The sequence below is a fragment of the Aedes albopictus genome, chromosome 3, assembly GCF_035046485.1.
Source record: "Aedes albopictus strain Foshan chromosome 3, AalbF5, whole genome shotgun sequence".
Taxonomy (NCBI): domain Eukaryota; kingdom Metazoa; phylum Arthropoda; class Insecta; order Diptera; family Culicidae; genus Aedes; species Aedes albopictus.
Genome location: NC_085138.1, coordinates 251,146,001 through 251,173,111, shown reverse-complemented (window position 1 = coordinate 251,173,111; position 27,111 = coordinate 251,146,001). Strand labels below are relative to the sequence as shown.

The 27,111-nt window shown below is 46.7% G+C and overlaps 1 protein-coding gene across 50 annotated transcripts in view; it reads left to right on the top strand.

Annotated features, from left to right (window-relative positions):
- The window catches only part of LOC109422269 (dystonin), a 707,557-nt gene that overhangs the window by 631,824 nt on the left and 48,622 nt on the right, over positions 1 to 27,111 (top strand). For 29 of the 50 annotated variants that reach the window (XM_062860152.1, XM_062860156.1, XM_062860154.1 and 26 more), the window contains 8 exons: positions 559 to 11,269; positions 14,801 to 14,947; positions 15,183 to 22,699; positions 22,827 to 22,838; positions 23,631 to 25,810; positions 25,877 to 26,063; positions 26,326 to 26,391; positions 26,609 to 26,653. In XM_062860152.1, coding sequence (XP_062716136.1) covers positions 559 to 11,269; positions 14,801 to 14,947; positions 15,183 to 22,699; positions 22,827 to 22,838; positions 23,631 to 25,810; positions 25,877 to 26,063; positions 26,326 to 26,391; positions 26,609 to 26,653 — 20,865 coding nt within the window. The remainder of the gene's footprint in view (positions 1 to 558; positions 11,270 to 14,800; positions 14,948 to 15,182; positions 22,700 to 22,826; positions 22,839 to 23,630; positions 25,811 to 25,876; positions 26,064 to 26,325; positions 26,392 to 26,608; positions 26,654 to 27,111) is intronic. The other 21 variants (XM_062860161.1, XM_062860163.1, XM_062860162.1 and 18 more) reach the window with 7 other exon arrangements.

Sequence of the window (27,111 nt, the reverse complement as noted above, 5' to 3'; positions counted from 1 at the left end):
TAATAAGTTAGGAATCAGGCTCTGTCTCAGTAGGGACGTTACGCCAAGGAGAAGATGACGTGAATTTAGCAGCACAAGGGTATGGTGCGAACTCACCAGTTAGTCATCATTTTCCTATAGTAATAAACCAGTCACGGTCGCCATGTGGTGTTCAGGAGTAGAAATTATCAGCAAGCTGTCATTCCCAATTAGAAAGATTTATTAAAATCTATCCGTATTACCGCGGGTGGACACAATTGGAGAGCCTCTCTCTTTATTCTGGAATATCAAATCATGGCCTTACAGTGCAAAGTCATTCTACTTAATAACAACGTTTGTAACATGATCTAGGTACTTTGCTGCTCAACTGCAGTTTGAGCATTACGATTGATTCGCAAAGGTAGTAGTTTCGTTGTTGTTTTATTTCACACCAAGTACATATAAAAAGTGCGGTAGAATGGAAATGAATAATGAATTATATTACATACTACAGGCAGCATCATGTAATACGTCCTGTTATGATTACCGTACCCTATCTTCCTAACAGTTAAATACCATTTCTTTCTTCCGCTTCTACAGGATCACCAAAATCACCAACAACAAGCTGATCTACGACGCCATGGATTCGTCGGCAGCAGGCCCTGGTGGGCCAACATCTCGGGAGGGTTCCCCGAAAAAGGTGAGCAAGGTGGACTTGCACTCGGATGTGCACCATCAGCAGCAGCAGCCCAATGGCGGCGGTAACAACGCCTCCTCAGTTCAGTTCACCGAGATTCGAAGCTTGAAACGGGTTTCGCGCGCCAACGAAGCGGTCGGTACGAACAATGGGTTGGAAGATGGCGACACCATACTGAACACGCCGGGCATCCGGGATCCGGTGAGTGGTCGCATTTTGACGGTCGGGGAAGCGATTCGGTTGAGGATACTGGACGTGCGGAGCGGTCAGTTGAATGTGAACGGCGAACGGTTGAGTCTGGAGGAGGCGGCGCGAAGGCAACTGATCGATGTGGATCTGGTGGATAACTTGTTGAGGCCCGGCGCAGCGCTGGATCGCGACGGACGGCCCATGAGCCTGCTGGAGGTGATACAGAAGGAAATTCTTGAAGCGGAAAACGGCTACGATAGCACGGAAAAACGAATCAAGGTAACGACCAGCCACGAGGCATCTCCTGTCAAGCGCACCTCCACTGTAAAGTATAACGAGAAAGAAGCAAAAAGTATTGTCGATGCAATTAAGCAGGGCCTGGTCGATACCGGAAGTGGTCTTTACCGTACGGAGACCGGCGACCTTATCACTCTGGCCGATGCCTACGAGTACGGTTACTTGATTCGTAATAAAACAATCACAATAATGCCCCATACGCTCTCTCTGACCGATTCCATCGGCCAGGGACTGGTGGACAATGGTGGTTGGGTCATTGATCGTAACACTGGCGACACGTTCCGACTAGATTCAGCCATCGCGAAAAAATTGGTCAATCCCGATCTGCGGGAGATCGTCGACACCAAGAGCGACATAAAGATCACGGTGGCACAAGCCCTGGAACAGGGCATCCTCAATGCCAAAACGGGCCGGTACATGAATCCATTGACGAAGGAAAAACTAACATTCGCAGAGGCACGAAACCGGCAGCTCATCTGCAAGCCAATGACACTGAAAGACGTTTGTGATTTAAGTTTGTTTGACAAGTCGGATAAAATCGCTTCTCCTACGAGACGCAATCGGGTCAATATTCCTGGTGCTATTAGTTTAGGTGTGTTAGATAGCGATAGCATTAAGTGTGTTTACAAAACGAAGGGCGAACTGCTGACGTTGAAGGAAGCCCTCGAGCAGGAGATTATACTCCCGTTCGAGAACCGCTTCCGCCACTCCGAAACCGGTGAGTTAATGACCATTCCAGAAGCGGTCGATCGAGGTCTAATCTCATCGGTTGCAATCAAATCAATTTTCAACATTTCTGGTTTCAAAGATCCACATTCCGGGGAATTTGTTTCGCTCAATACGGCTCTCGCGAAGAACATAGTTCGCAAAAAGGAGGGTCGCTTCCAACTAGATGTGGGGAAGGGGATCCTCGTTGATCTACCTGAAGCCGTTGCTCAGGGACTCATCCGTCCAGAGGTTCACGAAATGCTCAGCCGAAAAATTGGGGTAATTGTCGGAGAGGAGCACGAACTTACTCTACTTGATCTAGTCTACCACGATCTTATTGACACTAAAACTGGTTTTCTGTTGGAACATGGCACCAACAAGGTCCTTCCACTTGAACCAGCCATAGAGCGTAAATTCATTACACCAGACGGCGCCTTACTACTGATTAGCCTATTGAACATCACCCTCACCACGGAAACCGTCTTAAAGACGATCAAACGCTATGTTACCATTACGCACACAGGGGAACAGGTGGAAACTCAACCGGACGTGCTGCTCTCCTTCACGGAAGCCGTCCGCCAGGGGTTAATCGATGAGAATACTCGCACTTACCGCGACCCTTCCACCGGAAACGTTTACTCCGTACAACAAGCTTTAAACCATGGCCTTATCCTGCCGGACACGGAAGCAGTTCCGGTGACGGAGGAATCTGGTAGCGAAGTTCCTAGTAGTAAACCTGCTTCCATTCCTTTACAGTTCGAAACTCGCGTTACGAAAGGCACTAACGCCAAGAATATCCACATTACAACCGAGTTCTTGGACAGGGAGCGCAAGGAAACTCAAACCTACGAGCTTCCTCCCGATGGGTGGCTTCTAGCCGAAGCTATCGCCAAGCAACTGTACGATCCCGTTGCCGGTCTTTTCATCATTCCTGGAACGGATCGTTTGGTTAGCTTCGAAGAATGCATTAATTTGAAGATCATCAACCGCCAATCGGCGTTCGTTGTTGACCCGAAGAATTCACAACGACGGGTCACCTTAGACATTGCACTCGACAGGAAGATGCTTGATGCCACCGGTCACTATGAACCCATAGGGTCAGATAAAATCACGATGAAGGAAGCCCTTGATCGCGGTTATGTAATTTTTGCGCAACCCGTTGATCGAACATCGGACGGAGCTGCCAATCGCACAATCCAGGTTACCAGAATACCCGGTCAACCTGATGTTATTGAAGTTTCTTCCACGGATGACCAAATGGTGCAGATCAGAAGCCTCAAAACTCCTGAACTTCTTAGCCCGGAACCCTTGCAACTGGCTCCGGGTATCATCTATGATCCCTCTACAGCTCTCGTGATCTTTACGGATACGGGTAAATCCGACAACATTGTCCACGCTGTCACGAGCGGGAAAATCGATCCCAATCTGGTGAAGATCAAGGATCCCAAAACGGGCGAGGTGATCACTATCACCGAAGCCGTAAACCGAGGAGTTCTTGATCCTCAAACAGGGGCTGTCAAAGATCCCTCCGGACGATCGATCAGTTTGATTGAAGCAGCGCAAGCGGGGGCTTTGGCCGTATGTGGCGCTCCACTGGTAGCCGCGGCAGGCGCTCTTGCTCTACTCAAAACAATCGTCGATCCTACCACCGGTGAAGAAATTCCGATCGAGTTGGCCTACGAACGTGGCTTGATCAGCAAGAGTCAACTTCCCAGTCCGGAACGGGCTGCACTGAGGAAGAAACTTAGCGTGGAGGACAACAGTCGACGATCGTCCGACGGGTTTGTGGTTACTATTGGCGACGGGAAAGAACCTCTGGTTCTACAGCGCATGCGGAAATGTGTACTGCGTCCGAAGGATGCAGCTGAGAAAGGTATTATTGATCATGCCACGGCTGAAGTTCTTGAAAATCCCAAACTATTTGATGGCGGGTTATCATTAGAGCGATCGATCGCTGCTGGACGTTTGGATGGCAACCAGGGTAAGATCGTTGATCCACAACGAGGTCACGTGCTAACAATCAATGAAGCCATGCGTCGTGGAATTCTCGATCGACACGGCACGAATTGCGTATTTATTCCTCTTGCCAGATCTCTTTCTATTCCCGAACTCAAAACACAAGGTCTTCTGGACGTTGAAAGCTCCAAGATCTTCCATCCCGAGTCAGGTCAGCTACTAACGCTGAAAGAAGCAACCATTTGCGAAATTGTTGATCCCTTAGCTGAAGTAGTGCTTAATGGTAATCAACGACTGCCTTTAGAACAAGCCATTGAGACCGGTAAAGTGAATGCTGACAAGTGTACCGTCGATAACGTGAAACTGAACGATGCAATCGATTTGAATGTGTTTATAGTGCCAAATTATTCTGCTCAGATTCCCCCTGTTGGGATGACCATTCCTGTGATCGTTAAACGTCACCTGTTAGATGTAGATCGTAAAGAAATTATGCACCCTATCAGCGGAAATCGAATGTCTGTGAATGATGCAATCAGGAAAGACTTTGTCATGGCAATTCCATACACTCCGAACGCCGATGCTACGGACATCAATGATGCGCTCGATAAAAAGTTGATCAGTACGAAGAAAGTGTCCTTCACTAACCCCAAAACCTCCGAAGAGATACCTCTGCAAGAAGCCATTGAAACTGGCTTGCTGGAAGTGAAGCCTCTCCCAGAAATGGTCCGAGGAATGCAAGCCAACACGGCTGTGGCGTCAATACAGGAAACCATATCATCTTGTCACACAATCACAACGAAAACTGTGGAAATCCAATCGGGTTATGCTCTCATCTCGACTACCGAAGTGCAAGACACTGCGACGGGTGAGATCATGTCAGTGGAAGAAGCCAGGCGACGAGGAATCGTCAGCGATGAGGAACAAACCAAGAACGAAGTTCTGAACGAAGAAGTCAACATCAATTTTAGCGATGCGCTACAGAGAGGATTGCTGGATGTCACAAAGGGCATGTTCCGGCATCCGGACAGCGGGGATGTTATGACAATCTCGGATGCCGTCGACAAGGGATACATTGCATCGAAAACGGCAAGCGACGAAGCGTTGAACCGCTCGCCGGAGATGGTCCACAGGGTGATGGCGAACGTGGACGTAACTCAGGGAACTTCCCTTGATCCTAAGAAACAGGAGATTGTTCATAAGATACAGATACAGGATGATAGGGAGACTCCTTTCGATCGCAATGTTTCTCTACCGGAGGAGAAAACGAACGATGGAAAGTTTCCGGAAAATATCAAGGACGCTGCTAAGATGGGACTGATGGCGATGGTGGGAGCGCCTGTCCTAGGAGGAATGGCCATAGCCGGGGCAGTGAAGAAAGTGTTTGAGAAAAAGGAGAGTGAGAAATCGAGTTCAGCAACTGTTGTAGATCCGAGTGGTGCGGTGGTCGAGACTTCAACTCAGCAGATCAATTCAACGACAATCCAGGTGATTACAAAAACATTCGAAGGAACACTTTCGGATGGTGACGATTCCACAAAATCTGAAGTTAAAATTTCAGTTGTTGATCCAGCTGGAACGGAGATTAAGGTCGAGAAGGTTGAAGAGCCAACGCAACAGCTTCCTATTGTCGATCAACAGTTTAGCAAAGAAATTGTTTCGATCGTTGAAGAACCAGTGTCTCACGTTGAAATCAGCGAGGTAGTAACAGACCCAACTGCAGAAACAGAAATAACTGAGGTTGTAACAACGATAATAACTGAAGTTAAGGTGGAATCAGTGGATACTGAGATTGTTGAGGAAGTTAGTGAACCACTCGAAGGAACCACTGATGGAGCCATTCCAATTCCCTCAGAAGGCTCCGTTGCAGCCCCCGTCGGAACAAGTACAGCAGTTGTACCTAAAGACGAGACAAGCGGATCTTCAAAGCAACCTGTTGAGACAATTATTAAAGTCTCGCTAATCACGGAAGAAGGTGTACATCAAACTGAATTGGATGATAAGAGAGCACCAACTGAAGAACTTTCGGACAAAGATGATTCGGATAAGGCAAAGAGTGTGGAAGATTCATCAGTTAAGTCTGAAAAACAAACAGAAAGTGCTAAAAATGTAACAGAAACAATTAAAAAACCATTAGGCAACGATTCTGTTGATCAAATGCCAACAAAATCCGTAGACCTAGACGACAAAACTGCTGAACCTATCGCAGAACTTCAAGAATCAAGTGTAACTAATAAATCCAAACAAGATACAAACGCCCAAACGCCTGTAGCTGAACCAGAACAGGTACCGTTAACAGTAGCTAAAGTGCTTACACCGGAAACAGAGCGTCAATTAAGTGATGGACAAAAACCTGAAGATTCTAGGGTGGAGTTTGCACATGAAAGTGAAATTGATGGAGCGAAATCCGAGCCTACCGTTCAAGAACCACAGGACGAGGAGAAACAGAGCAACGTTGTGCCAACTGATGATCACCAGAGTTCAACAGAACACGATTCCTCGGAAATCGCACCACATAAGGAACAAGCCGTGACCGCGCATCAGGAATCGTCTGGAGATCTCACGGTTGACGAGAAAGTGCCAAAACTGGAAGACGATCAGGATCGTGTTGGACAAGTCTCCACGGAAGAGAAACCAAGTATTTCTTCGGCTAGTGAAGGTGCGCCTGTACCTGCAGGAATTGCCCCCAAAAAGGACTCAGATCATTCGGAAGATTCTGATCAAACATCCGCTTCTGCAAAAGACTCTTCAGAGATTCTCCCACCAACTGAAGTTCGAATTCCAGCTGTTGAGCCAAGTGAAGCAAAGATTGATAATTCTTCAGCTCCAAGCGAAACAATCCACATATCGAACAAGTCTTTGGAAATTTCTATGGATTCAGCACCTTCAACAGCTTCAATTCCAACGGAAGCAGGCGCTCCAGGAACCAGCAGTCCCAGCGCAGTCCACGTAAAGGAGAAAACTCCTGAGCGTCCAACTGAGCTAAAGACAACGAAAGAGTCCAGTGGTAGTGAAACCGGTAAAAAGGTTCTGGACGCTGCCAAGCTGGGTTTGATGGCCGTCGTAGGTGCTCCGATCCTGGCCGGAAAAGCAGTCGTAGACGCTCTGAAGAAGGATCGCTCCGAAGAGCAACCGGAATTGCCTGCCCAAAAGAGCGCCAAACCGTCCATAGCGGACGCCACAGCTGCATTCCTGGAACAAGAACGATCACCGGGCGATGGCAAACGAGAGTTCCGAGAACTGGAGAAAACTATCGGTGGTATTCTGGAACAGGAAGACGCAGATGGAAGGCTACTGAAGACGCCGGAGAAGCATGTCACTTTCGATATTACCGAGCAAACTCCTGAACACCGACCTGCTAAAAGCGAGCCGTACGAGAGACTTTCTCTCGGGGAAGCGATCGCTCAAGGTAAAATCATTCCGAAAGTATGTCGCGTACTGGTAGACGACAAACAGATGCCGTACACTGTGGAGGAAGGCCTAAACAATAGAAATGTCAGAATCTACGATATTGTGGATGTTATTTCTCAGGAATTGGTTTCATTCGTCGAGGGTGAGGCCGATGGTTTGGTGATCGATGAAACGCTGACCAAGCAGAAGTTGATTGAACTGGGTGTGTATGATCCGGAGACGGGTAGCTTCATCAATCCGAATAACGGCGAGAAAATTTCTTTCCGCGATCTTATCTACAACTCCGGTTTGATTGATCCTACCACGGTATTCGTGAAAGATTTGGGCCGGGACAAGTACGAGACCTTGGATGTAGCCCTTCAGAAACATCTGATCGACAAGAACACAGGTCACATGTTGGATAACAAATCTGGCAAGAAGGTTAAGTTTATAGAATGCTGCAAGCGTGCTTGGGTCATTCAGAGGGAACCTTCCAGTGAGAATCTAGATCAGTCTCCGACATTGTCGGAGGTATTGGATGCTGGCCAATTCAATCCCCAAACGGGAGAATTGGTTCAGAACAACCAAAGCATCCCACTTGCCGAAGCACTACGCGCTGGTTTCATTGACAATGATTCGGTTTCGGTGCGAGATCCGACCGATGGGGAAGTTCTACCCTTGCGAGTTGCGATCGAGCGCGGCATCATCGATCTTAAGTTGGGTGTGATCTTCAACCGGGAAACCCAAGAGGAAATAGACCTGAACGATGCCTACAATCGGGGATACATGTTGGAAGGTAAACGGAAGCCGATTTCTCTCGAGGCAGCTGTTCGCAAGGGTTTGTACAATCCTGAATCTGGGTTGATCTTGGACACTATTACCGAAGAAATGGTCGATGTTCAGCAGTCCGTGGATAAGGGTATCGTTGATCCGAAGATTTCTAACGTCAAGGACACCAAGGAAAATGTGCTGGTACCCTTGCAGGATGCCTTGGACAAGAAGTTGATCGACAGTGAGTCCGGCAAGCTGAAGGATACGGAGACAGACCAGTTGGTTCCGTTGGACGTGGCCTTGGAGAAGAAAATGATGGACACGAAGCAGGTCACTCACAGTTTGATTGAGGTTTTGAGCAAAGAGTTTTACGATCCAAACTCGGGCAAGATCTTGAACCCGGGAAGCGGTGAGGAGAGCATTTTGAAGGACGCGATCGACTCACAGCTTGTCGAGATCGAGAGTGTTTTGGTTAGAGATGAGCAGAAGGATAAGGTTGTGAAATGTGGGGAAGCCATCGAATCCGGCTTGCTGGATGACGTTCGAGGAGTTTTGACAAGACCTGAATTGACACTGGATCGTGCCTATCAGAAGGGTTATATTTTGAGCAACAAGAAGCCAATTTCATTGACAGATGCTCTTTTGCGAGGTTTCTATGACCAAAATAGTGGACTGTTGCGTTTTGATGGTGCGCCCGGAGTCACGCTTGAGAAGGCCATTGCCGATGGGGAGATTTCTACAGCTGATTTGATCGTACGCGATCCTAAGAGTAGGGGTGTTGTGAGCCTTTCGGATGCTATTCGAGGAGGTTTGGTGGACCCTGTTTCCGGACTGGTAGTTGATTCTGGTTCTGGTTTGAGCATGGGTATGTTGGAAGCTCTGGACCGGGGTATTATTGTAGTGGCCAAGCGAAGGTGCAGTTTACCGGATGCTGTGTTCCGTGGACTGTACGATCCCAAATCGGGTCAATTCAGTAGTACAACAACTCCGGAAAAGATGTCCACAGAGCGTGCCATTAGACGTGGTATGCTGGATCCAGAGTCGACCATTGTAAACGTTTCGGGTAAGATTCAGCCATTTGAACTTGCCATCGAGAATGGTACGGTAGATGTTAAGCGAGGTACTATTCTGGATGAGGCAGGTAATAAAATTGATTTCCGTGAAGCGTTCGATCGTGGACTGCTTGTCGAAGTACGGAAACCCATTAGTTTGAGCGAGGCCGTGGTCAAGGGTATCTACAGAGAAAGCAGTGGCATGTTTATGGATCCCAAGACCGGTAGGAAACTAACTCTTGAACAAGCGATCGCTGAGAAGGTGATCGATCCGAATTCAGTTCAAATTAAAGATCCAACGACTGGTTTCTATAGAGATCTTGATCTGGTGGAAGCCATTCAGAGTGACTTGATCAATGGGCAAGATTCCAACGTCAAACACAGCGGAGACAAAATCACTCTGAAGCATGCATTCGACATTGGACTGCTTTACGACAGTAAGGCTCCGATCAGTTTGCAGAGAGCGATCCATCAAGGAATCTACGACGACAAGAGCGGAAAGATTGTGGATCCTGTTTCGGGACGCAAGATCACACTGCACGAAGCCACAAGAAAGTTTGTGATCAATCCGCAGTTGCCCTGCTATTTCAATGAGACTGATGAGGTTATGCTCAATCTGTTTGAAACCTGCCGGGCCAAGCTGATCGATCGCCGGGAAGGGGTGTTCAAGGAGCCTGGAAGTGAGGTTTTCATACCTCTGAATGAAGCTCTCGCAGTGGGTTTGATTGTGGATATTGAAAGCGCTGGGTTCGGGTTGTACGAAACACTCGCTATGGGATTCTATGATAGGAAGAGTGGGAAGATCATTCATCCGATCACGAACCGGAAGATAACGTTGGAGGAAGCTTGCAAGGAAGATATCGTAAATGCGGGGTCTTCTATTGTAAAGAACACCGTCACAGGGAAATTCATTCGTTTGGATGAGGCAGTTAGTGCGAAGATAATTGACGATAATGAAGGGGTTTATATTCTTCCGAAGGGGAATAAGATCGATTTACAGGAAGCTCGTCGCAAGGGTTTGATAGTTACCAATCAGAAGTTGTTGTCGTTAGAGAAGGCTATTAAGTTGCACTTGTACCGGCAAGATTCAGGAACATTTGTGGATCCCATTACTGGTGATCACGTAAATCTACAGGAAGCTCTTGACACCGGACTTCTGGATTTTGAGACTACGGTTTATAAGGATGCAGTAACAGGACAGGACAAACCTCTTAGGGCAGCTATCGCTGATCAGGACATAGATGTGCAGAAAGGCAAGGTTGTGGATAGGAAAGCAGACAGGACATATAACTTTGACGTAGCATTTAATAAGGGTTTGCTGGTCACTGTTCAGAGACCGATTACCGGGAAGATCTTGGAAAGGAAAGAAAGCATAGATAACTTGCTACAGGAATCACCACTAGGTAAGAGTCCGAAAGAGATGAGCCTGAAGGATGCTTTGAGACACGAAATTGTATCTCTTGATAAGTCCGTCATAAAGCATCCCAAGAGTCAAATATTCGTGCCTCTGCGAGTAGCTATACAGGAGAACTTGATTTCCGAGGAAAGCCGTGCCACAGTTGATCCGAAACAGTCGTTCTTCGTGTTCGATGGCAATTGCGTCGTATTTGTTCGGCAACCGTTGACGTTCGATCAAGCCGTTGAATCTAGTCTACTGGACCTGTCGACCGGTAAGTTCTTGTACAAAACTCCAACGATTGGTGGTGGTGCGACGGAAAGCGATGTGACTGAAATGTTGAACCTGAAAGACGCGATCGGTCATGGTCACATCGATCCCGAATCGGTCCTACTGAAGGATGGAGCTAAGAAGAAGTTCCTTCCCCTGCCGGAAGCGTTCCGCAAGGGGTTGATCGATGCTGAAAAGTCGAATGTGTTGGACACCAACACATCCAAGTTGACATCTCTCCAGACGGCTGTGGACAACGGTCTGCTGATAACTCCGAAACGTGCGATTTGTCTTATGGATGCCCTTGACTATAACATGTATAATTCCGAACGGGGTACTTTTGAGGACCCGTTCCATCCTAACCAACCTAAAACCTTAAATGAAACCATACAAACCGGTTTTATTGACCCAACAACAACAATGGTACGTGACATAAGTAACAATAGTGTAATTGTGCCGTTGTTGACCGCCGTCGGCAACGGTCTAATCGATCCGATCGGTGGACAATTCAATCTTGAAAGTGAACAAACTAAGATAGATCTCGTGAAAGCACGCGACCGTGGATATCTCATACAAGCAGAGCAACGGGTAAGTGGTATACTGTGCACCAACAATCAAACAAAAACTGCTGCTATTGTTCAGCGACCCGATTTTTGTGTTCCCTCACACTTTTACCTGTCGTTTTTTTTTTGTCATTTTCAATTTTGAATTTTGAATTTCCGTTAACCACAACACATTCTGTTTAACCGGTTGTTTTTATATTTATTGATATTACTACTTGTGATTAGCTCGTGCTCGTATTTATCCTCGCGCTCTCTGAGAATGTGAAGGCCAGTCCCACGCTCATCCCACTGTTCTGTTTAACCTCCACCCCTTTAAAAGCGCCATTCATTACCCTTCGGGAGTAAGGAAAAAGCAATCGAATTGAACGACCGCCAATCACAGAGAGTTGTGAATCTATTTGGAATTTAGTACAAAATTTAGTACAATTTTAGTACATCGAATTTTCCGGTAGACGTTGCGTTCCCTCTAGTATCTCTCTGTGATTCTTTTTCTACTTAACCAAGCATCTCATCCCATGTTTCATCGTGCGGGTAATTCTCACACACTTCCATCTAGAGCGATTTCTTCGATTAACGATTCTCATCAGATCTTTCCCAAATTGCACCACAACTGAGACAGATGCGTGTGATCTTCCGAACGAAACGGTACTAATTGCGTGTGCATTTCAAGTGATTTGATGATTGTTGACGGCTTTGATATTCTCTGAATTTTGGTTTTGTAAACAGCTTTTGCGTGCACCGTTTCCAACCGTATCTAACACTGATTTCTTCTGCAAATAGCACTACCACACATGTTTCCCTGTACAAAATCTTAAATGTTTCCCTTTTTTGACAGATTTTATTTTTTTTTTAAATAGTGAATCTACGAGTTGTCGATGCGGTATACAATCAAAATAGAACATTGTTAAGGATGAAACTTTGATCCTGTGATTCGCCGTCAGTATCACTAGCTTCTTACTAGGCTTCATAATAAAAAGATAATAGATTTGACTTCCTTTTAGAACAAAATTTCTGTGACAATACAATTTATACAATTTTGTATAAATTTCTGGTAAAAAGCTAAAACTTTAGTTATCGCCAACGAGCTAAAAAGCTATTGATAATGAGTTAGTGTTTCTTTACCTTATGGACATCATTTCAACGGTTTTGCTTCATTATTTTCAAAACCGCAGCTTTTTAAACAAATGTACTAAAGTGAATATTTTCCATATAAAATGGATCAACTATATATTCAAATTCACTTCAGTAAGAACTGATTCTCTACTTGGTTTTGACAACTTTTTAACTGAATATTTAACAAGCATAAGCCGATAAGTTAAAAAAAAATATATGAACAATTACAGGCATTTGGTTAACACTTCCTTGAATACAAAAGGTTAAATCAAAACCTCGACCCACTCAAAACAGATGTTGTATAGATATACGCCTGTAGAGCAAGCTTGACTTTTGTAGATAATAGGCTTGAACTTTTTTCAACGTTGTCAAGCTGTGTCGAAATTCATCTAAAAATTCACTCAATTTCTTGCGCGTTATGCTGTTACCAGGAATACCACACGATATAATCTCTAATTAAAAATCATTCATTTGCATGACCTCGTCCCATATCATCCTTAGTCCGGCCCTCAATGTCCTAGATCCAGAACTCAAATCAACCTCAATTTCCATTGATATGCTTATTACGGTTGATTGCTCAGTATGCTTCAAAAATTCCTTTAAAAATATGTGCTTTAGTTGAAAATTATTGACAATCCGTGTTGTTCACACTTAAAATGGTTAAGTGCATGTTTTACTCAATAAATAAGAAGGATAGATAAGCCTCTTTTAAGTCATCATATAACCACTCCGTACAGGACCGGATCGGTAAACACTCTCACACACGCACTCACACTGACACTATCTCTCTCACTCTCTACAACCTCGCTCTCTCGAATCTTTTGTTTCAAAAGTCTCTTTCCCTCACTCTGTCACCACTACCTACAGAAGCATACCTTTCTCGCGAATGCACGCACACAAACAAAAATTTAAATCACTTGAATTCCCGTCAAAACAAAAACTAATTCAAGAGAACTGATCATCAAATCTACATCTGCAAACGAATGAATGAACATTCACCAAAGTGCAATGCGAACGAACACACGACAGAACCACCACCAACCAATCAACCAACCAAGAACATCAGCGAAACAACACCAATACATACATATGTGCAAGCATGCATTCCCGGCTTCACGATCGCACCCATGCCTAAACAAAAAAAAATGCGTGTGATTGTGTAAGTGTAAGTCAGCAAACGAATCGCATCGCAACCATCGCGTGTGAGTCAATAATGTGTCTCTAATCAAACTACGACTGCAGCGTTCGTCCCACGCGCAAAGTGGCGGACAATGTGTGTAAGTGCGTAACATTTCACGTTCAACAATACACCACTAATGTTTCACGTCACACAAACCCTGACACATCGAGCGAATGAATAAGGATTTGCCTCATATGAAAAAGAACTGAAAATGGCCACCAAAAAGCGACACATACTTTTTTCTTCGTTTCAAATCAACGACAATTGAATTCTAGCCGTTAAGTTCAGTATATGTGTAGATGTTTCCTTAGTTTTTGCATGATTTTTTACTTATGATTTCACGTTTCATGGTTTCAAACACCATGTTAGGTAATATTTTAACGTTTTCTTTTGTGTTTCTTCTTACAAAACATTGTTTATATGTTTTTCAGAGTGTAAATATTTGTTATTTTTATTTGTTATCACTTTTTAATCAATTAAGTAACTGTTGAACGTATATTTAAACGATGCAATATAACGATGAACTGCACGTTCCTAACCTCACAAACAAACTTAGATACCAAATGAACTCACTAACACCAACACACAAATTAACAAACCGAACACACAAACCAATAACAACTGACTGCGCGTGTACGGCGTATGGTTTGCGTCTTGAATGCGTTTATGTGTATGCGTTATCGTTTAGCTTTGTTTAACTATCAATGTGAATATGTGTGTGTATGTACAGATGTCCACACTCTGTGTACAATAACTACAGCTACTGGCAGAGGGTCGCACTTACACAGACGCAGTGTGAACCTTCGAGGATCAATCGCCACTACCCCTGACATGACGTTTGGAGGCACCATCTCTTATCCACCTTTTATATACGTATTGTTCACATTCTTCCTCCTATATTTCTGTGTGCGTGTGTGTTCTATTCTCTTCTCTGCTATTGTTTGTAGGTTTTGCCTTGCTGCAATGTTTTTTTCTTGTTTGGGATTTCTTTCTTCGTTCTATGTATGTTTCTTTTCAGAATTCGGGCTTCCTGTTTTTCTTCAGTGTATTCTCTATGATTGCGTTTTGTGGTATTTTTGTTCTTGTCAGTGTACCATCATCATTAATACGATCACTTTTCCAGCTTTAAATATGATGAAACCTTTTGTACAAATCATGATTTCTGCTTTTGAAATTGACACCATGCTCTATCCCTTCCCGTTGTGTTTGCCACGAAAATTAATCGACCGAATCTTTTGTTTCGAATTTCTTACGCTTCAACAGCAAGCCGTTGTCGAGAAGTTTGCCCTCTGCGAAGACCATCTTGCCAAACTTCTGGAATGGGTTACGAAGGTCGAACAGGACATTGCTTCCGTTGGTGGACCGAAGGAACGCGTTGACGATTTGAGAAATCAAATCAATTCGCTCAAGGTAAGTCCTTCTGTTACCACGCAGTCATACAATTTTCGGTTTGAATCAACGTTGTATTGATGATTAGTCGAAAGATTTGGCTTAACGTTTGCGATGTATGGTGTTCTCGAACGTTAAGTCGTGACAGATCTAATTGAAAATACATTCGGATGATAATTTGAACATAACCTTCAAGATCGGTTGAACTTCCGCACCTTAACTCGACTACATCTATTTGGTTCCCTGGGTACTGTAGCAAATCAAGGATGACATTGACGCCCAATCGCGACCGGTGGCGTCCTGTCTGGAACAGGTTCGCCAGTTGGTCCTCACCGGTGGAGACGTCCTAAGCGCCCCTGAAGTTGCCGCCCTGGAAAGCTCTGGCCGTGAACTGCGCTCTCGGGTCGACAAAGCTCAGGACCGTACTGGCAAGCTACTCCGTCGTTTGGGTGCCGCTCGTGATGAGCTCGGAAAACTTCGTTCCGAACTGGACACTTTCTCCGCTTGGCTGCAGACTTCCCGTAGAACGCTCGAGGACAAGGAAAGCACCCTGTCCGATCTTAACCGCCTGTCCTCACAGTCCGAATCGGTGAAGGAGTTCCACGGAGATGTCGTCGCACACCAGGCCGATCTACGATTCATCACCATGGCCGCACAAAAGTTCGTCGACGAATGCAAGGACTACCTCTCGGTTCTGAATGACTTCCGCACCACACTGCCAGAGCGACTGCCGCACATCGAACAGGTGTCCAGCTCGGACAGTCCAATCCGTCAGGAGGTTTCTCTAGTCACTGCCCAGTATCGCGACCTGCTGAATCGTGCCAATGCTCTGCTGGACCGCCTAGCAGGCCTTGGAGGTCGCCAGCGTGACTACCAGGAATCTCTGGATAAGGTTCGCTCATGGCTGCGAGATGTCCAACCTCGTGTCAGCGCGGTGCTATCGGACCCTATTGCTGCCGATCCACAGTCCGTCCAGGATCAAATGAACCAAACCAAAGCATTGCAAAGCGAGTTCCTGTCGCAGGGACGCCTTATTGATAATGTACAACATAGCTTGGATGCACTGCTGAAGTCCCTTGCTGGACGTCTCAGCCCATCCGAGGTATCCGCTCTGGAAATGCCCGTAGAAGACGTTAAGGACAAATACAACCAACTTCTGGAAGCCCTTGGAGATCGTTCAAAACTCCTGGACACCGCTTTGGTCCAATCACAAGGTGTTCAAGATGCCCTGGATGGTCTGTCTGGCTGGATCAACCAGTCCGAAGACAAATTCAAGCTGCAAAACCGCCCTGCCTCTCTGATTAAGGATCGCCTCAACGAACAAGTCCGTGAACATCGCGGACTATTGAATGATCTTGAATCACATCGTACCAGCTTGGAAAGTGTAACACTGTCAGCACGCGAACTTATGGCCAATGCCTCCAATGCCCGCCTCGCTAAGAGAATCGAAACCAACTTAAGCGACGTCACCGGAAGATTCGAAAAGCTGCTGGATAAGGCCCTTAAACGCGGTGAATTCCTCGAAGACACCCTCGCTCAGCTGAACAAGTTCAATGAAGATGCTTCCGTTTTGGAACAAGAACTTTCCAACCTCCAGGAAGCTCTCGATGGTAGGGAACTGACCTCACTGCCAGCGGACACATTGACTCAGCGAATGATTGAACTGACTAGAAATAAGGAGCACCTCCGTCCGATGTACGAAAACTGCGTCAGACTTGGTAAAGATCTTATCGCCAAGCGTGATGTGACCGATACTGGCGTAGTGAGGGATCGCATCAAGGCTTTGGAGAACTCCTGGAAGAATCTGGATGTCACTCTGGAAGAAAAACTTAAACTGTCCAAGCAAAAGGCCGAGCAATTGAACGCCTACGAGGACCTCAAAGATCAAGTCCTGGTGTGGCTATCCAGCATTGAAACCAGAACGAACAATCTAGCTCCAGTGGCAGTAGATGTGGAAACGATCAAGTACCAGATTGAAGAAGTGAAACCTTTGGTCAAGGAACATCGTGACTATGCAGTTACCGTTGATAAGGTGAATGACCTGGGAGCTCAATATGATGCATTGGTCCGTCCAGACAGCCCAACCCGCAAACGTTCTGTGTACAGTCCAATCAAACGATCAACCGTCAGCCCAATGCGTCGAATGTCGGGAGATGCGCGATCACCCAGCCCAACCAAGGGTCTGGGAATCGTGGGACCAAGCCCAACAGTGTCCCCGCTATCTCCCGGTGGATCGAGCGGATTCGGTAGTCGGCGATCTTCGCAAGATGGTTTCCAGCTAACCGATCTTACACCGATCCAGCAACAGCTGACGGAGATCAACAATCGATACAGTTTGGTCGGGGCTCGTCTGAACGATCGCCAAAACGAACTCGACTCCGTCAGGGATGAAGTCCGCAAGCACCAGGAGAGTTTGAAGACTTTGGCCAACTTCCTAGACAAAATCCAACGTCAAGTACCCAAAGAAGTCATCAGCAATAAGGACGAGGCCGAGCGGTGCAACAAACAAGCTCGTAAGGTTCTAGAAGAAATGTACGAGAAGCAAAGCCTGCTTGATTCTACCAAGGCGCAGGTGAAAGACTTGTTGAAACGCAAACCGGATGTACAAGGGGCTGATCGCTTGCGATCTGAACTGGATGCTGTGGCTGATCGATGGAAGAATCTGCATGACCTTTGCAAGGATCGCATCAATTTCTCTGAACAGCTGCGAGATTTCTTGGATACCCACGATAACCTCAATTCCTGGCTCGGAGCTAAGGAACGCATGTTGACCGTACTTGGACCGATCTCCTCGGATCCACGTATGGTACAAAGCCAAGTTCAGCAGGTGCAAGTACTTCGCGAAGAATTCCGTGGACAACAACCACAGTTGAATCACCTACAGGAAGTTGGCAACGCCGTACTGGAATATCTCCGAGAATCATCTCCCGAGGGGCAATCCGTTGCCACCAAATTGAAGACCGTTCAGAAGAAATGGGACGATCTCGTCAGTCGTCTAGAAGAACGTGCCAAAAGTTTGGGAACCGCTGCCGACACATCCAAAGAATTTGATGCAGGTCTCAACCGTTTACGCGAAGCTTTGCAAAACATCAGTGACAATCTGGACGCCCTTCCAACTGACCGCGACCACCAGGAAACGCTGCGAAAGATCGAAAATCTGGAACGACAACTGGAAGGACAGCGACCGCTCTTGGCCGATTCCGAGGCTGCCGGTGAAGCTCTTTGCCGCGTTCTTAGCGATCCAGCTTCCCGAGCTGACGTCAATGCTCGGTTGGCAGCTGTTGGCAAGCAGTACCAAAACCTACAGAAGAAGTTGGACAACAGGAAGGCAGAGACCGATTCCGCCCTGCGAGATGGACGGCAGTTCGCTGAAACATGTGCTCGTACTCTTGGCTGGCTATCTGGGGAACTAGGCAATCTCACTGAGCGCCTACTCGTGTCTGCACATCGTCCAACCCTGCAGCACCAGATCGACACCCATGAACCGATCTACCGTGAAGTGATGAGCCGTGAACATGAAGTGATCATGCTGTTGAACAAAGGTCGTGAATTGCAAGAAAAGCCAGGACAGGCGGATCGCACAGTGCAACGTGACTTGGAGAAGATCTCTCAGCAATGGGAGCGCCTGCGCAATGCTGCTGTTGACCGCCATTCCCGACTGCAGACTTGTATGGAACACTGTAAGAAACATTCCGCAGCGTCGGAAACCTTCTTGACTTGGTTGCGTGGTGCCGAAGATAAACTAGCCTCATTCAAACCTGGAGTCCTGAAGAAGTCACAGCTTGATCAGCAACTAAAAGAACTGCAAACTTTCCGCTCCGATGTATGGAAGAAATCAGGCGAATACGAGAATACCCGTGGACTGGGAGAGACCTTCATTGGGGCATGTGACGTAGACAAAGACCCGATCAAGGCTGAGCTGCAGGATATGAAGGACCGATGGGAGCGACTGAACAACGATCTGATCGCTCGTGCTCAAACGCTGGACACATGCGCCAAACGTCTTGGAGACTTCAACGAAGAACTCCGTGATCTTGAACATGCTGTTGGACGCTGTGAAGATCGTCTGGCGGCACATGACGCTTTGGGAGGCGCTGCCAAGGACCCAAAATTGCTGGATCGTGTCAAGACTATCAAGGAGGATGCCTCAGCTCTTCGTAGACCGTTGCAAGGAGTTCGCAAACTTGCAGGAGACATTGCTGTTGAAGCTCGAGCAGTGGGAGGCGATGCGGAGCATCTGAAGCATAACGTTGATGGAATTGCTGATCGTATCGAGGATCTTCATGCTCGTTTGGATGACCGATGCGGTGAACTGCAATCAGCTGCCACGGCAGTATCGCAGTTCAACGATGCCGTTAAAGCTTTGGGAGTCGACCTGAATGATCTGGAAAGTCAAATAGATTCTTTGAGCCCACCGGCTCGAGAAATCAAGACGGTGGTGAACCAACTTGATGAGGTCGCTGGTATTTTGAGCAAAATCGAACGTACCGCCGGTCACGTCGCTAGCGTTGAACGAGCTGGAGAACAACTGGTTGATTCAGGATTTGCACCGGATACAGTTGGTACACGAGATCAGATTGGTACCTTGCGGCGACAACTTGGCAAGCTGGAGAACCGAGCACGCGATCATGATGATGCATTACAGAAGGCTTTGAAGGCTCTGCAGAAATTCTATGATCTACATCAGCGTACGTTAGATGATATGAATGAAGTGGCCGATCAGGTGAAGAAACTGAAACCGGTGAGCTCCGAATTGGAACAGATTCGTAATCAACAAGATGATTTCCGCCGCTTCAAGCAGCGTCATGTAGAACCCTTAATTGCCAATATCGATGAAGTCAACCGAAGTGGCCAGGATCTTATCCGATCTGCTCAAGGTGGTGTTCCGACTGGAGTTCTGGAGAAAGATCTCGAAAGGATCAATGAGAAATGGAATGGCCTTAAGGAGAAGATGAATGAACGTGATCGTCGATTGGATGTTGGACTGTTGCAGTCTGGAAAATTCCAGGAAGCATTGGATGGTCTTTCCAAATGGCTGAAGGATACGGAAGAAATGGTCGCCAACCAGAAACCTCCAAGTGCCGACTACAAGGTGGTTAAGGCTCAGTTGCAAGAGCAGAAATTCCTCACAAAGATGCTGATGGATCGCCAGAACTCTATGTCTTCGTTGTTCCAACTCGGACAGGAAGTTGCAGCTGGTTGTGACGCTTCGGAAAAGGCCGCCATTGAACGCCAGCTGAAGGAATTGATGGGACGCTTTGACGCCCTGACAGACGCTGCCCAGACTCGTACCCTAGACCTGGAACAGGCCATGCACGTTGCCAAACAGTTCCAAGATCAGTTGAACCCTCTCACGAAATGGTTGGATGGAGCTGAACGTGCTGTGAAGGCAATGGAACTTGTGCCGACTGATGAAGAGAAGATTCAGCAGCGTATTCACGAACATGAACGTTTGCATGATGAAATTCTGTCTAAACAACCTGACTTCAGTGAACTGGCTGATATTGCCGGTCAGCTCATGGAACTGGTTGGTGACGATGAAGGAGTGGTGCTCAGCGAGAAGGTCAAGAATACTACTGATCGGTACACAGATTTGGTCCATGCCAGCGAGAATATAGGACACGTGCTGAATGAGTCGCGTCAAGGTCTGCGACACCTGGTGCTAACCTATCAGGATCTAGTCTCTTGGATGGAAAATATGGAAAGTCGTCTGCAACGATTCCGTGTTATTCCAGTACACACAGAAAAGCTGCTGGAACAGATGGATGTATTGGTGGAGCTCAATGAAGACATTGCAAGCCGATCACCGATGGTGGAATCTACGGTTGAAGCAGGATCAGAGCTAATGAAACACATTTCTTCGGATGAAGCGCTACAGCTGAAGGATAAGTTAGACTCACTACAGCGACGTTATGGAGAACTTACAACGAAGGGTGGAGATCTTTTGAAACACGCACAAGATGCCTTGCCGTTAGTACAGCAGTTCCATCAATCGCATATCCGCTTGGTCGATTGGATGCAAGCTGCTGAATCTACACTGTCTACAGGAGACTCCAATGAAATCGACATCGTACGCTTGGAAGCTGATTTGAGTGAAATGAGACCTGTACTTGAAACCGTAAACTCGGTTGGACCTCAGCTATGCCAGATCTCCCCAGGAGAAGGAGCTTCTACAATTGAAGGCATAGTTACTCGTGACAACCGTCGATTCGAAGCGATTGTTGAGCAAATCCAACGCAAGGCCGAACGTCTACACCTTAGCAAACAACGGTCCAACGAAGTCACTGCCGATATCGATGAACTGCTGGAATGGTTCCGCGATATGGATGCCACTCTCCGTGATGCTGATCCACCTGCAATGACACCCAAGTTAGTGAGAGCTCAGTTGCAAGAACATCGCTCGATCAACGATGACATATCCAGTCAAAAAGGAAGAGTTCGAGACGTCACTTCGGCAGCAAAGAAGGTTCTACGAGAGTCACAGCCTAATGAAAACACCATAGCTCTACGAGAGAAATTGGAAGATCTTAAAGAAGTTGTCGACACAGTGGCTGGACTCTGCTCCAATCGTTTGGCTATACTTGAACAAGCTCTGCCACTGTCGGAACACTTTGCCGATTCGCACACTGGCTTGGTAACCTGGTTGAACGACATGGAACATCAAATCTCCATGCTCGCAATGCCAGCACTCCGTCCTGATCAGATTGCTATCCAACAAGACAAGAACGAACGGCTGACGCAATCGATCTCCGAGCACAAACCACTTCTGGATAAACTGAACAAGACGGGAGAAGCCTTGATGGCTCTGGTTGCCGAAGACGATTCGGCCAAGATCAGTGAAATTCTCGAATCGGACAATGCCCGCTACGCAGCATTGCGTACGGAACTCCGTGAACGTCAAAACGCTTTGGAACAAGCTCTACAAGAATCTAGTCAGTTCTCGGACAAATTGGAAGGTATGCTGCGTGCTCTACAAAACACTGCCGAACAGGCCAACCAGGCCGACCCGATTTCCGCCCACCCGCCGAAGATTCGGGATCAAATCGAGGAGAATGCAGCGCTCGTTGAAGACATTGATAAGCGTGGAGAGGCCTTCGCTGCTGTTAAACGTGCCGCTACCGATGTGATTTCCAAGGCTACCAACCAGTCGGATCCAGCTGTCCGTGACATCAAGAAGAAGCTGGACAAATTGAACAACTTGTGGAACGAGCTACAGAAAACGACCAGCAAACGAGGATCTGCCCTAGATAATACACTTTCCGTAGCGGACAAGTTCTGGAAGGAGATGCAAGCAGTCATGGAGACACTGAAGGAGCTGCAAGAGGCACTTCAAACGCAAGAACCTCCAGCGGCACAACCGCAGGCCATCCAGAAGCAGCAGGTCGCTCTGCAGGAAATTCGTCAGGAAATCGACCAAACCAAACCGGAAGTGGAACAGGTGCGTCGAACCGGAAGCAACTTGATGTCGCTCTGCGGCGAACCGGACAAACCCGAGGTGAAGAAACACATCGAGGACCTGGACCACGCCTGGGACAACATCACCGCTCTGTATGCCAAGCGCGAGGAGAACCTGATCGACGCCATGGAGAAGGCCATGGAGTTCCACGAGACGCTTCAGAATCTGCTGAACTTCCTGGCCAAGGCCGAGGACCGGTTCCAGAAGTTGGGCCCACTCGGCTCGGACATCGAAGCCGTCAAGAAGCAGATCGAACAGCTGAAGCACTTCAAGGACGACGTCGATCCGCACATGGTTGAAGTGGAGGCGCTGAACAGGTGAGTGGCTCGTTTGTTTTAGGTTAGATTACATATACTTTACCGGTGACGGTCGATCGAGATTACTTACCTAATGGTGTTTTATTCCGTTTCACGCTACTCTATTTTGAATGACAAATGGGAACAGAGCATTGAACAGGCAAGAAAACTAATTATGGATGTCGTTGCTTTTATGATTTGGAATATAGGGAAATTCGCTCAGAAATTTACATTTGAAAGGACTGCTGAAGTGTTTCGGAAAAATTGCATTAGTAGAATAAATTTATCTAGTACGTAGATAAACAGGCGTAACAGTAACCAGAAGCTCGGAAAGAGGATACTTTATGAGCTCAGCCGCTTGTTCGAGGTTTCTCTGTTGCCTTCTAAGCAGTTTCATCATAATATTGTTGTATGCTGGAACTTATTTTCGAAGTTCCGATAAAGTTCAATGTGAACCTTTTAAGCAGCCATAAGGTTCTGCTTGAATTAAATCTGAACTTTGTGGAATCGAAACATTTAGTTATTTGGGGAAGCTTCTAACATTTTTTTTTCTTTGTAAACTTCACAACCAGAGGCGCGTGCATCGTTTTCTTTTATGTTTGGCTTTTCACACTAGCGCCTTCTGTTAGTCATATTGTGTAAAACGGTATCTAGTGAAACGTTTGCTTATCAAATCAATGTATTGTAATCTGAATGCTAGATTTTGTGATTGAAGTTCGAAGGGTTACGCCTATTTGTCAACGATTTTCAATATGAGCGATTTTCCCATGCAAATTAGGCTTACCTGTGCAAAAGAGTTTTTCGTATTGGCTATAAATGATGAAGTCTACATCTTTCACTTACATCTGTAATATTTCCATCGAAATCTGTACTTCAGCGTATCTGTATATAATGCATAATTATAAAGAAGAAAACGAAGAACCCCAAGGTAACATAACATTTTATCCTACAGGCAAGCGGTTGAGCTGACCGAGCGTACTTCAGCCGAACAGGCGAGTGCCATTCGTGAGCCGCTGAACTCGGTGAACCGTCGCTGGGAGAATCTACTCCGCGGAATGGTGGAACGGCAGAAGCAGCTAGAACACGCTCTGCTTCACCTGGGTCAGTTCCAGCACGCTTTGAACGAGCTGTTGGTCTGGATCAACAAGACCGACTCCAACTTGGACGAACTGAAGCCCATTCCTGGAGATCCGCAGTTGCTGGAGGTTGAATTGGCCAAGTTGAAGGTACTGGCTAATGATATCCATGCTCACCAGAGCTCGGTTGATACGTTGAACGATGCTGGTAGGAAGCTGATTGAAAACGATCGTGGATCATTGGAGGCATCTACCACTCAGGATAAGCTCCAGCAGTTGAACAAACAATGGAGAGATCTTTTGCAGAAGGCAGCTGATCGTCAGCATGAGCTGGAAGAATCGCTACGTGATGCTCAAGCATTCACCGCAGAAATCCAAGATCTTCTTGGATGGTTGGGCGATGTGGATGCCATCATTGGAGCAAGCAAACCTGTTGGTGGACTGCCGGAAACTGCTTCCGAGCAATTGGAACGGTTTATGGAAGTCTACAACGAATTGGAAGAAAACAGACCGAAGGTCGAAACGTTGATCGCACAAGGACAAGAATACGTACGTAGACAGACACAGATGCAGGTTTCAGCCAGTAATCTGCAGCATACGCTTAGAACACTGAAGCAACGCTGGGACGCTGTAGTTTCTAGAGCTTCCGACAAGAAGATCAAGTTGGAAATTGCCCTGAAGGAAGCTACCGAGTTCCACGACGCCCTACAGGCATTCGTAGAATGGCTGACTCAAGCTGAGAAGCAACTATCTTCGGCTTCTGCGGTTTCCCGAGTGCTTGAAACGATTCAGCAGCAGATGGAAGAGCACAAAATCCTACAGAAGGACGTTTCCATCCATAGAGAATCGATGCTCTTGCTGGACAAGAAGGGAACGCATTTGAAGTATTTCAGTCAGAAACAGGACGTTATTCTGATTAAGAATCTGCTGGTCTCGGTGCAGCATCGCTGGGAACGCGTGGTTGCTAAGGCCGCTGAACGAACTCGTGCCTTGGACCATGGTTACAAAGAAGCCCGCGAATTCCACGATGCTTGGCTGCAGCTGACCACGTGGTTGAAGGAAACCGAGACTACGCTGGATACGCTTGCTGAAGAACCGAGCAACGATGCCGTGAAAATCAAGAAGCACTTGGAAAAACTTCGGGAAATCCAACGCCACCTGCAGTCGAAGGAGAGCTTCTATGATAGCACAATGCGTAACGGCAAGGGATTGATGGACCGTGCTCCAAAATCTGATGAACCGGTGCTTTCGAAGATGATGAACGAACTTAAGGATTCATGGAAACGTGTGTGCCACAAGAGCGTCGAGCGCCAACGCAAATTCGAGGAGGCTTTGTTGCTGTCTGGTCAATTTGCGGACGCTCTACAGGCGTTACTTGAATGGCTGCGCAAGGCGAAGGCTCGACTTGCCGAAGACGGACCAGTACATGGTGACTTGGATACGGTAACTACACTTTTTGATCACCATAAGCAGCTGGAATCCGACCTGGACAAACGTTCCGCACAAATGCAAAGCGTCATGAAGACTGGCAAGGATCTGGAAAAGTCCGATGAAACGCGCGAAACGAGCAAGAATCTGCGAGAATTGCAGAAACTGTGGGAGGATGTCCAGGACCTGAGCTCCCGTCGCAAGTCACGCTTGGAAGTGGCACTGAAGGAAGCCGAACGCCTGCACAAATCAGTTCACATGCTGCTGGAATGGTTGTCCGAGGCCGAACAGAAACTACGCTTCGCCGCGGCCGCTCCGGACGATGAAGCCCAAGCCAACGATCTGCTGGATGAGCATGCTCGCTTCATGAAGGAACTACGCGAGAAGGAGTTCGACAAGGAAGAAACCCTTGGATTGGCGAACTCCATTCTGGGCAAGGCTCATCCGGACGCGGTTCCGATCATCAAGAACTGGATCTCGATCATCCAGTCCCGGTGGGACGAAATTTCCCAATGGGCGCTGAGCCGACAGAGCAAGCTGGAGTCGCACCTGAAGTCGCTGAAGGATCTGGATGATTCGATCGAGGAACTGCTGGCTTGGCTGGCCGGACTGGAATCTACCTTGCTGAGTAAGTATACGTTCGTGCGTTGAAAAACTTTTCAATATTTCATGCTTTCCCACCACTTTCGCCTAGATCTTGAACAAGAAGCACTGCCGGACGAGATTCCACCGCTGGAGGCGTTGATCGCCGACCACAAGGAATTCATGGAAAACACTGCCCGTCGCCAGGGTGAGGTGGATCGTGCCTGCAAACCACGCCAACCGCCACCAGGGTTGAAAGAAACGCGAAAACCGTCCCGCGGTGTGCTCAAGACACCAGTGTAAGTTATCCCGAAAAGAATTGCAATAATTGTTGCCAAAACCGCTGTGTTTCGCGCACTGTTGTTAACAGTTTTCTTTAGTGATTTATTCTTTCTCTCAATAGTCGCATGATTAACCGATTTTTGTTTCTTTTTCTTCGATCACGTTGCGTATTCTTCTGTTTTTAACTATTGTGCCGCACTTGCTATCAATTCAATTTGTGTTCGTGTGTTTCTGAACCAATCACCATCCATCACCACCACCGTCACCAACAATTTACAGTAGAGGATCACAACCAGATTTGCGCGAACATTCGCCAGACTACGGCACCCTAGGACGAAAGCAAAGGTTTGTTCTAATTCGTTTGTGTTTATTTTGAATCTTTATAGTTTTATTATGACATCTAACATTAGAAAAAATGTTGAATTGTTTTCGTTTTCACTAACCGAATGATTTATGTCTTTTATCTTTTCCCGTTCAATGAAATTGTCTTCAATTTCCTTCATTGCGTTGTGTGTGTTTTGTGTGTTCATTCCTGTTTTGTTGTCATCATTTCATCGAATAGTTTCAAGGGATCACGCGATCAAGGGCTTAATTCACGTCGTACCAGGTGTGTATCTCATTTTAGTGTGTTTCATCAGTTGATTTCGCTGGATTACGTTTTTCAGATTAGAATTTTGAGCATAACCAGGGTGGAGGGGATTCAAACAAGATGCAGTTTCAGTATTAGTTCATTGGGTGGTTCCAAATTAGTTAGAAACGATTTCGTTATGCTATTCCTTGAAGTTTGATATAAGGGCTGAATATCTTGCCGAAATCAGTCCACGACTGTATTCAAGCATGGGAAACACTCACTCAGTTATTGCGTTTTGCTCTTCTTCCTTCAGTAATTCACACCGCTGGTGTTCGGGTGAGTGAGTGATCTTTCCATGCTTATCCACATCTCAGGGAATCTGTTCCAAATCATTACTTTTACTTGAGAATTTGAACGTTAAAAACACGAAGAACGGAATCCAGCGAAACTAGCGGCCATCACAGATTATATCTTCCCACCTGCATGTTGTTTTC